The sequence below is a fragment of the Balaenoptera physalus genome (genome assembly GCF_965194825.1).
Source record: "Balaenoptera physalus genome assembly, chromosome: 14".
NCBI lineage: Eukaryota > Metazoa > Chordata > Mammalia > Artiodactyla > Balaenopteridae > Balaenoptera > Balaenoptera physalus.
The window spans coordinates 10,205,318-10,219,435 of NC_138893.1; the positions used below are offsets into that span (position 1 = coordinate 10,205,318).

Below are 14,118 nucleotides of genomic sequence, written 5' to 3' on the forward strand. Positions count from 1 at the left end.
TTCTAAACCCCTTGCCTCCATTTCTTCACCACTCTTTGCGACTCCACTGAGGCCACTCTCTGACACGGCTGTCTGTAACTTCAGTGTTGCTACATCCAGCCGTCAGTTCCCAGTTTCCATCTTACTCAACCTCTCAGCGATATTTGACACAGTTGATCAGTCTCTCCTGTTTCAAGTTTTCCTCCCCTGGTTTCTGGGAAGGACCACTCTCCTGATTTTTTTTCTTCCCGCTTCACATGTTATTTCTTCCTGGTCTCCTGTGCTGGAACCTCCCTGAGTCAGTGGTGTTAACCCCAGAGCTAGAACCTCTTCTCTGCCCCACTTACACTCATTCTCTGGGTCCCCGCTGTTCAATACTGTGGCCACTAGGCACAGCCCCCATCATTGCAGGACGTTCTGCCAGACAACACTGCTCTGGGTTGTTTCATCCATCTGGTCTCATTAAACTCCATCTATATGCTGATAACTCCCAAACTGACTCACCAGTCCCAGCCTCCCACCTGAACTCCAGTTGGGTATATCCAGCTGCCTGCTTGATATCCTTTACTTGCTTCCTGAGAGACCTGTCAAACTTGACATAGCTAAAGGCGAACTTTATTTTCCCTCCCAACTAGTCTTACCTATCCGTGAATGGCGCTATTCTGTCTCTTTTTTGGGGGGGGGGGTGGGCAAGGAAAGGAGGGTGGGCAGCAAGGAGGCTTCCATTCCTCACGAGAGACAGTTTCAGAGGAACACTCCTGTTTCTTCTTTCTACATCTTACTTCAGTCCCTGAGAAGTAGGAGCGAGAGACTTTTCTCACTTTTGTGGTAATGTTTAACTTCTCTCTTTCTTCTCGTTACTCAGTATCCAGTGCATCAAACATACACTAATCTCAGAGCCCTGGAATACTCTTTCCCCGGATACTCATGTGGGCTGTTTTCTTACGTCATTCAGGGTTTTGCTCGGATGTCACGTCTTCAGACATTCCTCACCAGCCCTATCTGAAGTCGCATTCCTGTCACTCTGTACCCTTATTCTGTTTTACTTTGTTTCGTAGCGCTTAGTACTACTACCTGACATTACAACAGGTTTATTTTTTTTGTCTCTACCCCACTAGAATCCATGAGGGTAGGGATTTTATTTTTGCTCTATACTCAGTGTCAAAAGTAGTAGCTGGCGTATAATGAATGCTCAATAAACATTTGTTTAATTAAATGGCATATTGATGAAATTTCTGATGACGTAAAACTAGGGGGTATAGCTAATACATTGTCAGGTTTTGTTTTGTTTTGGGCATTTATATTTTACACTGTACCAGTCACTGAATTAGAGAAAGTGAAACCTACTATTTTTCTGGGAAGGTCATTTATATGATTAGAGGCATTTTGTTATTATGCTTTTCATTTATGGTAAATTTTAAGAATATAAAAATTCTAGTAATATTGTTGGGAGCAAGTCTTATTTATTATGTCACTATAACAATAGTTGTATTAGAAGGTGAAAATTGTAATGATGATGAATTTAAAATTTGGCATGATAGCTATAAAGTGCAAAGAGTAATAAGACAGGGTTCCTGGCCTTAAGGAACTCATGACCTAGGAGGTAAGACAGTCATATAGATAAGTAGCTACAGGGTGTCCATGTAGTTTGGAAACAGGGGCAAAAATATATATTGTCCTAAGCACATCTTCAATTTATTTTTTTTTAAAACCTGTATTTTCAGACTTTATGGACACCCAGCATAATATAGGGTGATAAAAGTTAGAATACAGCTGTGAATAAAGCGTCATGGCAGAGTGAAGGAGGGCACAGCTGATGGTGCTGGCAGATAGGATTATGATCTTGGATGGAGTGAGACTCCATGGATAGCCAAGCTGGGCTGTGTAAAATATGGAGATAAAGAAGCCATGTCAGTTTAAGAGCATTAGAAAAATCCCTCAGCTTGGCCTAGAAATGTCCCTCGGTAAGAGAGAGAAACAGATGGATCCAGTTGTCTGTCAGCTTTCACTTCTAATGGCCAGGCTGAGTGAGCTGGAATCGTTTCAGTGTCGTGAGCTGAATGGGTCCACCTTGTAGCAGTCCAAGCCAGAGGGCGCCAGTAGTCAGCTCAATTCGTACAAGCCCTCCTCATGCTCATGATTTGATTGATAATTTCCCCGCCCAAATTTTAGAGTTAAAACTGCAGGGATGATGCAGTAGGAGCAGGTCTGGAAGGTGTTTTGAGACTCCATTCCAGGGCTCTTTCGTTTGGTTGAGCAGTTGATGCACTGGTGCTTGGCCAGTGGAGCGGCGAGTAGGACTGAAGTCTAGCCTGTGCTTTGATAGCTGTGTGCCATGGGCTGCCTCAGCCTAGAAGGAAGTGTTTTTTCCCTAATTCACACAAAGTCCTGTGTAGTCTAACAGCAGCTCTGTCCTATTTCCTGCCTACTTTATTCTCAAGGGCCTAGAATAGTGTGGTACAAGAACTGTTTGTCAAGCTGAAAGGAATTCAAGACAGTTCTCTAGATTTGAGCATTTTAAAGCAATTAAAGGTGTTTTGATTTTATAAACTTGTGGTTCAAAATAAACCTTTATGTTTGCCTTATAACTGTAATAAGGAAATTTTTTCTCATGCCTCTGCCTGGTAAAAACTATAGAGAAGGAGAAAACTACAGAGAAGCACCTTCTCGCTACCCCAGAAGTAGGAATTTATCCTTTGGTATCCTAGAAATAGCCTTCACTGTGTTATACACAAAAGTTAATTCATTTTTAAAAATTCAACAAGGATAGGAAATTTGGTGGTGGTTTATTCATTGTTTGGCTGTAGTATTTTCTGAATTCTCATATATCCTCACCCTAGATTTCATTGTTAAGAAGACTGATGTTGCCTGATTCTCCTTCCTTTGTAGTGATTTACCTGGAGGTTATAAGTTGGGGGTTGGGAGAAGAGCCGTGGGGAGCTACAGTCAGGTTGCCTTTTTCAGATCAAACATGTTCCAAGACTCCATCTCTCAAGACACCATTCTTGAAGCTACAGGCATTTTTTAGTGTGTTCTTGAGATTCAAAAAAATCGTTGTCTGTTTCATACATCAGATATGAAGACTGGCCTCTTGTTTTTATATCAGAACTTCAGTTGTTAAAAATATTTGTTTTACTATTGCTGTTAATATCTTTCTCTTTTTTTTTTTTTTGGTAGGTCAAGCTTTGTTCTAAGATTATTTGTTTCGTCTAGTTCATGAGCTCAAATCATAAAGACCCTAAATGTTACAGAAGTGTTGAAAGATTGGTAAGTATTTAATGTAACATATATTAGCAGTCAAAATCCTTGGTTCAGTCCAAGACTTTGAAACTATATAGTTATGTGACATTAAATTTTTAAACCCCAAAGTGAAAACAGCTAAACTTTCTAGATATGTAAATTGTGGTTTATTCATACCATGGCATATTGCACAATGGTTTAAAGGAATGAACTTAATGTCGAGAGGGAAAAGCAAAGTTATGAAATGATGCATATATTATACTATTTATTATTAATTTTTATTGGAGTATAGTTGCTTCACAACGTTGTGTTAGTTTCTGCTGTACAGCAAAGCAATCAGTTATACATACACATATATCCATTCTTTTTGAGATTCCCTTCCCATCTAGGTCACCACAGAGCACTGAGTAGGGTTCCCTGTGCTTTACAGTAGGTTCTCCTTAGTTATCTATTTTATATATAGTAGAGTATATGTATCAATCTCAATCTCCCAATTCATCCCACCCCCCTATAATATACTGTTTATATAAAGTGTTAAAAATAACTAAAACAATACTGAATATTTTATGGCTTTAACATATCAAAATTATAAAAATATGTATGGAAAAGGTGTGGGTGGAGTGTGGCTTTCCTGTACTATAAGGTTTGATTTCTTTACACACATACACACACACACAGACACACCCACACATGGGAACTGAACGGAACATAGCATAATGTTAATACTTGCTAGATCTAAGGTCTGAGCATTGGCTATAACCTCATGTTATATGTTCTTTGCACTTTTCTGGGTATTTGAAATATTCCAAAAAAATCTTTAAAAATTACCATGCAATCATCTTTTCAGTTGACATTCAGAATGGCTGAAAGGCAATAGGTAAATTCAGCATTCCTATTAGATGCATAGGAAGAAATAAGTATTTCTTAATGTGCAAAGCAAAAGTGTCCCCATCACCCCTACCAGTGTTGTTCTGCTAGTACTAATGCAGTTGAAAGAGTGGAAAGTGTGAATGTTGGATAGAAAAATTCAGAATTTTTGTTATTTGTAGATGATAGGGTTTTATATCTGGAAATTCTGAGAAAATCAATAAGAGAGTTCAGTAAGAAGTTTGGACATATGAGTAAAGTTTGGATATCTCAAAATAAATCTACTTCCTATAGGCCTCCTATATACCAGTTTTCTATCCGAGTAAGAATGTATCAATATAATGGAAAATAAAATCCCATTCAGAATAATGGCAAAAACTATAAAACACCTTGGAATAAACCTAACAGAAATGTGTGAAGCCTATTATATGAAGTAACAGCAATTTCTGCTTCAAGGAAATAATAGGATAAATGTGCAAATATTGTAAGGATGTTTATTGCAGCTTTGTTTATGATAATAAGAAACTAGAAATAACCTAAATGTTCAACAGTGACAGATTGGCTACATAGTGATAGTACATCTAATAATGAAATATATGAACTATATGTAATATATACATGCAGTGGAATATATTAAAAAGAGTAAGCATGCAGCTATTAAACAGAGTAAAAGAGAGCTCGTGGGAAAAGATTTCCGAAATATCTAAATGAAACAAACAGGTAATAGATCATCTATATGTAATACCCGATATATGTAACTGTGTACATATTTTATACACGTTTTTAAATCAGGAAAAATGTTTCTGCATATATTATAATACTTTTTACTGACATGGCATCTTGTGCTTTTGGGAAGTGGGATTGAAATTATTTCCTCATTAATTGTCTAAAAATTCACGTTAATTTTCATTATCTTAATTTCTTGAAGATAGACCCTAATTATTGCCACAGTTTTTCAGTTTTTCACATTTTTATTGTTCCTAAAGTTGCAGTGTGCCTTGCAAATGATGGTGTCTTAGAAACACTGTCAGAGGGCTGCACTTGTGGAAGAGTTGTTCTTGCGTGCCCATGAGGTGACCTTGGTCATAGCTGTTCACATTGTCAGCGCTTCAGTTGAGTAACATGAATTGTTGTACTATATCTGATGAGTTTTCAATGTTTCCTGGTTATTTTCTGAAATTTTCTACCGACCTCATCTGGTAAGGTTAAGAAAGCCACCAGCATCAAAACTTACAGAATGATGTCAGCCTCTTCAGAAGAAAATCCCCAGAACAATAGGGTAGCACTCTTAAGAAATGTTGCATGGTGGATGGTCCTGATGGTCTAGAAGGTGATATTGTATGGAAAATTCTAAGTGATAAGAAAGCATTGTATTATAGTTTAATTGGCAGTGTTTTTTCTTTTGTAGTGGTACACTAAATAATTATGTATCTTAAAATCAATGACAGATTAAGTGAAATAAATTAATAAAATTGGATGAATATGGACTGAATATAAATCAGGTTATTTGATTTATTGAACAATTTTACTTTACAAAAGCTTATAAAGAAGTAATATTATAAATAATAGCGGCTATTGCTGCATTTTGGGATAATGAGCGATGTACCTTTTTTTATACTTTTCTTTTCCTAATGTTCAATATTTAAAATAATGATACTTGTTATATTATAGTGGGGATTGTTATTGTAACAATACCTAGAATTCTGATGGGAATCCAGGAATTAAACCATCAGACTCTTGAATGAATAGGAACCGAAGTAGTATTAGGAATTTCTTTGGTCTCTCCCTTTCATGTTTATCTGTTTCTCTCTGCATCCTCTTGGTTAATTTTCACTCAATTAGCCTCAGCTACCTCATAGTGACCACCACAAGGTCATCTCTCTGTGACTTTCCAGCACAACTATGCTCCTAATCCAAATTCCTATGAGAGAGAAAGAAAACTTGATTGGCCAAGGCCTCTTTGCAGGCTGCACCATATGAGTCACATCTTGCAGCCATCGTATTTGTTGGCTGATCCTGAATCAGGTGTGTGTCAGCTGATTCGGGCCCAGAGACTGGCAGTGCCTCTTGGCAGTAGACATAGTCACATGGCCCACTGCCTTCTCAGCAGGGACGATGGAAGGTCTTCCCCCAAAGGGTGAAGGAAGACTGCAAAACACATTTCATTTAATTTAAGCTGTCAGGTTACAAGGGTCTCAGGGTAACTGGATGTCTCAAAATTACCTTTAATCCTAAGATTAAACTATTTTGAAATTCTTTGGGGATTTTGTTCTTCATGCTTTTTCCTTTTCTGAAGATTTATACATGTTTTTCTTTACATTTGTGTTTTGCGTCTCTTTTGTCTGTTTTACTGTACTGTTTTCCTTAATCCTAAAATGTCACACTGCCCTTTATTTGATTCAGATGTGTAGCAAGAAATGAAGTGCCATAACTTCAGCTGCTAGAATTCTTGTATTTTTATTCACCTGGTGGTAAATCTTTTCCCCACCCACCCCTCATGTGTTTGAGGACGTGGGTTAGTGATTGTGGCTTCTATCAAGTGAAAAACAGTTTATATTTTTAAAAGACCCATTTATCTTTCAAAACATGTACAGCAAGAATACTTTATAAGTTATGTGTTTATTTTTATTCTACAGTGAGACATTTAAGAGAGGAAGTCAGCATCTACCTTAACTGCCACCACTCCCTAGTGTCTTCTCTCCCGGCGCTTTCACGTACCCGTGCGTGGTTCCACCCAGCCATTTCACACCCAGGACTAATTTCTGCCATGTAGGAATATTTAAGGAGCCCCTGACTAGGTCGGAACTATGTCTGAAAAGATTATAAGGTTAGATACCAATGCCCAGTAATTTAAAGTCAGTCTTCAGTTAAAAACAAACAGCAACAAAAACACATAGTTTTAAACATAATTTTTAGTTTCTCTAATCTCTTTTGTGTTACTTATTTTATAGCTCGGTCATGAGCACTGACAGTAACTCACTGGCACGTGAATTTCTGACCGATGTCAACCGGCTTTGCAATGCGGTGGTCCAGAGAGTGGGGGCCAGGGAGGAAGAAGAGGAGGAGACACACATGGCAACCCTTGGACAATACCTCGTCCACGGCCGAGGATTTCTGTTACTTACCAAGCTAAATTCTATTATTGATCAGGTAACATTTTCATATCAAATCATTTTTTTCATCAGTAAATTTTAGTTAATTATAGATATGTAATTTCTGGGTTACATAATTTCTGAGAGTCTCTTTGAGATAAAGTTCTATCTCTCACATCACTCAGACAAGGAAAAGTAGCCCCATTTGTGAACATATTATTTATTTGGATACTTTTCAAAATGTCTAAAATACCTTACAGTTATATATAGCCTTTCTTCTAAAATGGTTTCATATATACTATGCTTTTTATCCTAATTCCAGTGTGAGATAACTATGATTATTAGTAGAGATAAGATCACGATTCAGAAACATCATGCATTTGCAGTTTCAGTAAGTATCAGGTATGTTTTTGAAAAGTTTAGTGTAAATGATATTTAGGGAACTTGCCAATTCTGGGGTAAAAAAAGTAGAGAATCCTTTGTGTAAACTAATAATTACTAAGTCTTTCATTTTGTACACATCTAGTTTTTCATACATTACTGTGTTTGCTTAAACTATGGTAAGACCATATGGTATTTTGCTGTTTCCTTATTATAGAATTAACAGAATTTTAAAGCTAGTTGGGACTATGGAGATGTTTTCATCTAACCTCCTTTGGTAGGTGAAAGACTGAGATCTGGAAACATTAAGTAGCTCAAACAAGGTTAACTTGAAGCCCAGATGTGATTTATATCTATTTCATTTTAGTAGAAAACAAATACTTACTTTATGAAAGAAAAGTCCACCATCTGCTTTCACTATCTACTAATTAATGCAGTTAGATAATAATATTTCAGTTAACTTGAATTTAAAGGATAATAAGGGCTCTGTAGCACCAATATGATGGACAGCTTTAAACACTTTAAATGTTACTGGCTTTAGATGTAAACTTAACCGTTGTAAAATAAAATTTCTTTGCCATGAAAGCATTTTGCTAATAAATACATATATTGGGTAAATATAGATACTAAAATTAAACAGTATCTGTTTTCACTGTAAGCTAAGGAACCTAACAAATATAAACCAGGATGTATTTGTTCACTGTGGTGTCTACCTGTCATGGACTTTTCCAGAATATTTGCAGGTTTATGTATTTTTAAATTTTATTTATTTTTATTGAGGTAGCATTGATTTATAACATTATATAGGTTTATATAATTTTATTCTTTTTTCTGAATGTAGTTTATCAAATGTGACTAAATGTAATTTAATTTTTATATATTTGTATGACTTTTCCATAAATAAATTTTAAAATCAGAAAAAATTATTTGTTAGACCACGTGTAGTGATTTTTTATTTCAAAATTTTTATGACTTAGTATGCATATCATGCTCTATTCATCTTCTTACCCCACATTAGGACAATTCAGTGCTTTCTCTCTTTTTTTTTAAGATACTATGTAAGTAGCATCAGAAATATCAGTTACCCAGGAATAAATCTGATAAATTATGTACAAATTTCTCTATAAAATTCTATAAAACATTGTTGAGAGAAACTAAAGAAGACCCAAATAAGGGCACAACTACATAATTTTCATGTATTGGGAAAAATTAATATTGTAAATATATCTGTTTTCTCCAAATTGATCTATAGATGCCAATGCAATCCCAATCAGAATCTCAATGGCTTTTTTTAAATGACAGCTTTTTTGAGATATAGTTCACATATCATAGAATTCACCTATTTCATATGTACAATTTGGTGGTTTTTAATGTAGTCACACATATGTGCAACTGTCACCACAGTCAATTTTAGGACATTTTCATCCTCTCAAATAGAAACTGGTGCCTTTTAGCCATCGCTCCCCTATCCCTCCCATCCCCCTTGGCCCTAAGCAAACATTAATCTACTTTCTGTCTTTCTCTTTTAAGTTGTGAAATATCTTTTAATGTACTATTAAATGATTGAACGCATTCAAGTCATAATTGCTGCAACAACATTCTTTCCTATGGTAATACTTTTTAATGCCCTCTTTCCCCCAGTCACTCACTTTTTGGAATATCTGTAGCAATGGTAGTAGGGCCAGTAGAGGCAGAAGTAGAGTGAAAATAAACAGCCATTTTAAAAATGAGACTTCTCAGGATTTAATTGTTTAAACCAGAAAATGGAGAATGATCTTTTGGCTCTTTAAGGGGAATTTAATTGCATAAGGTTTAATCACTTAAAATGGAATCAAAACACTAGATGCTGTACAGGAGGAACTTTAGCTTTTTTTTTTTAAATTGGGGTGTAGTTGTTTTACAATGTTGTGTTAGTTTCTACTGTACAGCAAAGTGAAGTAGAGTTCCCTGTGCTATAGAGCAGGTTCTCATTAGTTATCTGTTTTATACATATTAGTGTATATATGTCAATCCCAATCTCCCAGTTCATTCCACCCCCACTTCCCCCCCTTGGTGTCCATACGTTTGTTCTCTTACGTCTGTGTCTCTATTTCTGCCTTGCAAACTGGTTCATCTGTACCATTTTTCTAGATTCCACATGGAACTTTAACTTTTGTATCTATGCTTCTCATGAGTTGGAACACTTCTTGGATACTCTAGAGAAGAGGCAATTTAAGCCCTTGTCCTTCTATGCAATACTTTTGCTTTATTAACAGATATTTAATATACAGAATTAAGCAGACTTTTTATTGATATGTAATTTACATATAGTAAATGCACAGATGTTCAGTGTATTGTTGGATAAGTTTTGACAAATATATACACCTCTGTAACCACTACCCAGATCAGTGGTTAGAACATTTCTACCACCCTAGAAAGTTTTGTCATACTCCTTTTCAGTCAGCCACTCTCCTTCCCCCACTGCAAGATAACCACTGTTCTGGCTTTTAACATCTAAGTGTAGTGTTGCTTGTTCTAGTACTTCACGTAAATGTAATCATGCAGTATGTACTCTTGTATCTCGGAGATTCATCCATGTTGCTTGAATCAGTAGTTCACTATTTTTTGTTTCTGGTTAGTATTTTGTTGTATGGATATACCATAATTTCTTTAACTATTCACCTGTTGTTTAACCTTTTGGGTTGTTTACATTTGGCTATTTTGAATAAAACTGCTGTGAATGTTCTTATAGATGTCTTTGTGTGCATATATTTTCATCTCCTGGGTAAATATCTAGGCATATGATTTCTGGGCCAAACAGTAGGTATTTAACTTTATAAGAAATTGCCAAACTGTTTTTCCAAGTGGTTGTACCACTTTTCATTCTCACCAGCAGTGTATGAGAATTCCAGTTGTTTTACATCCTCTCTAATATTTGACACTGCCAGTCTTTTTAGTATTAGCCATTCTAAGTGAATATGAAGTAGTATCTCACTGCAGTTTTAATTCGAATTTCTCTGACAACTAATGATGTTGAGCATTTTTTATGTGCTTATTGGCCATCTGTGTATCTTCTTTTGTGAATGTCTGTTCAAGTTTTGTGCCCATTTTTAAAGTCAGGTTATTCGTTTATTATCCAGTTGCTGTAATTATTTATGTATTCTGGATAAAAATCTTTGTTAAATTGCAAATACTTTCTTTGTGGCTTGCCTTTTCATTTCTTTCTGCATGCAGGATCTTAGTTCCCTGACTAGGAATGGAACCCATGCCCCCTGCAGTGGAAGCGCGGTCTTAACCACTGGACCGCCAGGGAAGTCCCACCTTTTCATTTCTTAACAATGTCTTTCGAAAAGCAAAATTTTTTTCCTGTGTGAATAGTGCTTTTTGTATCTTGTCTAAGAAATCTTGGTCTTGCAAGTCCAAAGCTGCAAAGATATTCTCTGATGTTTTTTCCCCCTAGGGGCTTTTTTGTTATTATTTTTACTTTTAGGTCTGTGATCCATTTTGAATTAATATTTGCGTATGGTGTGAGGTAGGAGTTACGGTTCATTTCTTCCCCTCTCTCCTGTATAGTTACCCAGTTGTTCCAGCAACATTTCTTCTTAAAAGTCTGTTCTTTCCCCCACTGAAAAACTTTGCCACCTTGGTTAAAAATCCATTGACCAAATATTTATGGTTTATTTCTAGACTCTCTATTCTACTCCTTACCTGTCATCTGTTCTTTCACTAATACCATACTGTCTTGATTACTATAGCTTTTATAGTAAGTCTAGAAATTACATGGTGTAAGTTCTCCAATTTGTACTTCATTTTCAAGAATGTTTGAAGAACATTCTAGATCCTTTGCATTTCCATATACATTTTAGAATCAACATTATTTCTACAGAGTGCCTGCTATGATTTCACTTGTGATGTCATTGAATCCAGAAATCAATTTGGAGAGAATTGACATCTTACATCTTAACAATCCTGAGTTTCTCAATCCATGAGCATGGTATAAATCTCTGTTTGAGTCTTCTCAAATTTCTCCGCAGTATTTTGCAGTTTTTAGTGTAGCGGTCTTATATTTTGGGGGGTAAATTTATTCTAAATAGTTTATTCTTTTTTATGACATTATAAATGGCATTTAAAATTTTTATTTTTCTGTATACTGCTCATAGAAATACAGTTGATTTTTGTACGTTGACCTTGTGTCCTATGCTTTTGCTAAATTATTTATCCATCTTAAAGTTTTTCTGTGGTTTCCTTAGGATTTTCTGTGTAAACAATCACGTCATCTGTACATAATGATAGTTTCACTTCTTTTCAAATTTTTATGCCTTTTATTTCATTTTCTTGCCTTTTGCACTGGCTTCTAGTACAAAGGTGGATGGAAGTGATGATAGTGGACATCCTGCCTTGTGTCAACCTTAGGGAAAAACGTTCAGTATCTCACCATTAAATCTGATGTCAGCTCTAGATTTTTCCTAGATGCATTTTATCACAATGAGGAAGTTCTCTTTTATTTCCAGTTTGTTGAGAGTTTCTATCCTGAATGGATGTTGGATTTTGTCAAATGCCTTTTCTGTGTCTATTCAGACTATCATATTATCTTCCTATTAATGTAGGTGAATTACATTGATGGTTTCTAAATGTTGAAGCAACTTTGCATTCCTGGGATAAACCCCATTTGGTCATAATTTATTATATACAGACATGTTAATCTACTTATTCTTAGGGAAAAAATGCTCTGCTTAAATAGAAAAAATGTAACCTTTTTAATGGTTAAAGATAGAGTGGACCTATACTGAGACCTTTACAAGTTTTTTTAAAACTTGTAAACTTGAAAACTGCCCAGCCTAAAAAGTAACAATTATCCTTGATTTTTTAATCTTGGTACCAGTATCAACCAGATGGGTGGCTTTAGTGACTTAATTGCTCCAGATCTCAGTATCCTCATCAGTAACATAAATACATCTAGTTGGATGACTTAAAAGATCTCTTCCAACATAAAAATGATTTGTTTCCATGTAATATTTGATAATAATGGTTTCTAATTTCTTCTGTACCCTAATTATGAATGTATATATAGCTCAATTCTAATGTAATCGGTAGAAAATTACATGATTTATTACCAATACAATATATCAAAAAAGAGCTAATATACACAGCCATGTGTTATAAATATACTTTAAAAATTTCCAGTATGTATAATTTCCATGCCTATTCACATTCTATGGATGTTCTATAAAGTTGTTACTTATTTTGCTGAGTAAAATATGAAGTTTTACTGAAAGAGGCTGTACATTTATGGACAAAATGTAATTTAAAAAATAGCTATTTTATGTGTAAGAGAGTACTTTATTCTTCTTACATTTCTGTAGCATTGTCACTTTAATATATAGTACTATATAAACGGCCTGTCATAATAATACATAAAATAAGTATAATTGGAAAATATCAGACTTTTAAAACTGTGGCTACACAGTTCATTCACTGGTTTATTCAGCAGACCATTAAGTACCTGCTATGTGCTCGCACCTCTGCTAGATGCAGAAATACAAGAGCAGAGACTGTCTTTACCGGGAGCTTATAGCTTTTGAAGGGATGGACAGATATATATTTTTTTAATGGTGACAAAACAGTGTGAAAGTATTTGGGGAGTGTAAAGGAGAGAGTCCTCAGGAAATGCTTCTTAGAGAAATTGACATGTCTAAATAAGGATTGGCAGTGTAAAGGGGGAGGGGGCATTAGACCAAGGGAACTGCAAATGCAAGCACACTGAGGGTTGGAGAACGATCAGCTAGTAGGGTAAGAGCAAAGGCTGCATGTGGGGGGTTGGCTAGTCGGGAGACTGGAAGACATAGACCATGTGATGGCAAGCCTTGTCTACCGTAGTAAGGAGTCTTAACTTTATTCTCACAATATTGGGGAGGTTTTTAAGTAAGAGAATAGGCAATGAAAAGTATTCTTCAGATTGGACGAGTCAGTCATTGATAATATTATCAGCAAGAATTGCTTCTCTTGGAGAATAATGCAAACTTTTAAATTTAGTAAAGGTAATAATAATAAAATAAACTTTAACTTACTACATCTAGTTCTACAGATTCTGTTTACACACATGCCAGGATTTATCTATGTATGGTTGGTCTGGCAGGGATGAGGGGGAGTGTAGGGGATGCTGGCATTCCTACTTATTGGAGGAGTGGGAGTATGAGTGCAGTGGAAGTGTTAGCCACTGGACAGCAGTAGATAATCCACTGCATTATCTCCCTTTGCACCCAGGCTACTAGATAGGAGCAATGAGTACATCAGTTGATTGCTGTGTAACAAACCACATTCCAAAAACTTAGTGGCATAAAACAATGACTTATTTGCTCATGATTCTGGAGCAGTTCAGAGAGGCTCAGCTGGGATCACAGGCTCTGCTCCTGTGGTGTCGGCGGGGCTTACATCCGAATGTGCAGTTAGTTGGTTGGCAGAAGACTGAGGGCTGTCGGATGGGGCCGTTGGCCAGGCTGCCTCAGTTCTCACCCACGCAGCCTCTCATCTTTCAGGAGGCTAGTCTCAGCTTCTTTCCATGGGTGGAAGCATTCTAAGA

The 14,118-nt window shown here is 36.0% G+C and overlaps 1 protein-coding gene across 3 annotated transcripts in view; it reads left to right on the forward strand.

Moving 5' to 3' along the window:
• The window catches only part of LYST (lysosomal trafficking regulator), a 181,209-nt gene that overhangs the window by 21,078 nt on the left and 146,013 nt on the right, over window positions 1–14,118 (forward strand). The window contains exons 2-4 of one of the 3 annotated variants that reach the window (XM_082423109.1): window positions 3,157–3,246; window positions 6,723–6,913; window positions 7,038–7,236. In XM_082423109.1, the coding sequence (XP_082279235.1) occupies window positions 6,894–6,913; window positions 7,038–7,236 (219 nt within the window). In that variant the 5' untranslated portion in view covers window positions 3,157–3,246; window positions 6,723–6,893. Of the gene's footprint in view, window positions 1–3,156; window positions 3,247–6,722; window positions 6,914–7,037; window positions 7,237–14,118 lie in introns of those variants that run through there. The other 2 variants (XM_082423108.1, XM_082423110.1) reach the window with 2 other exon arrangements.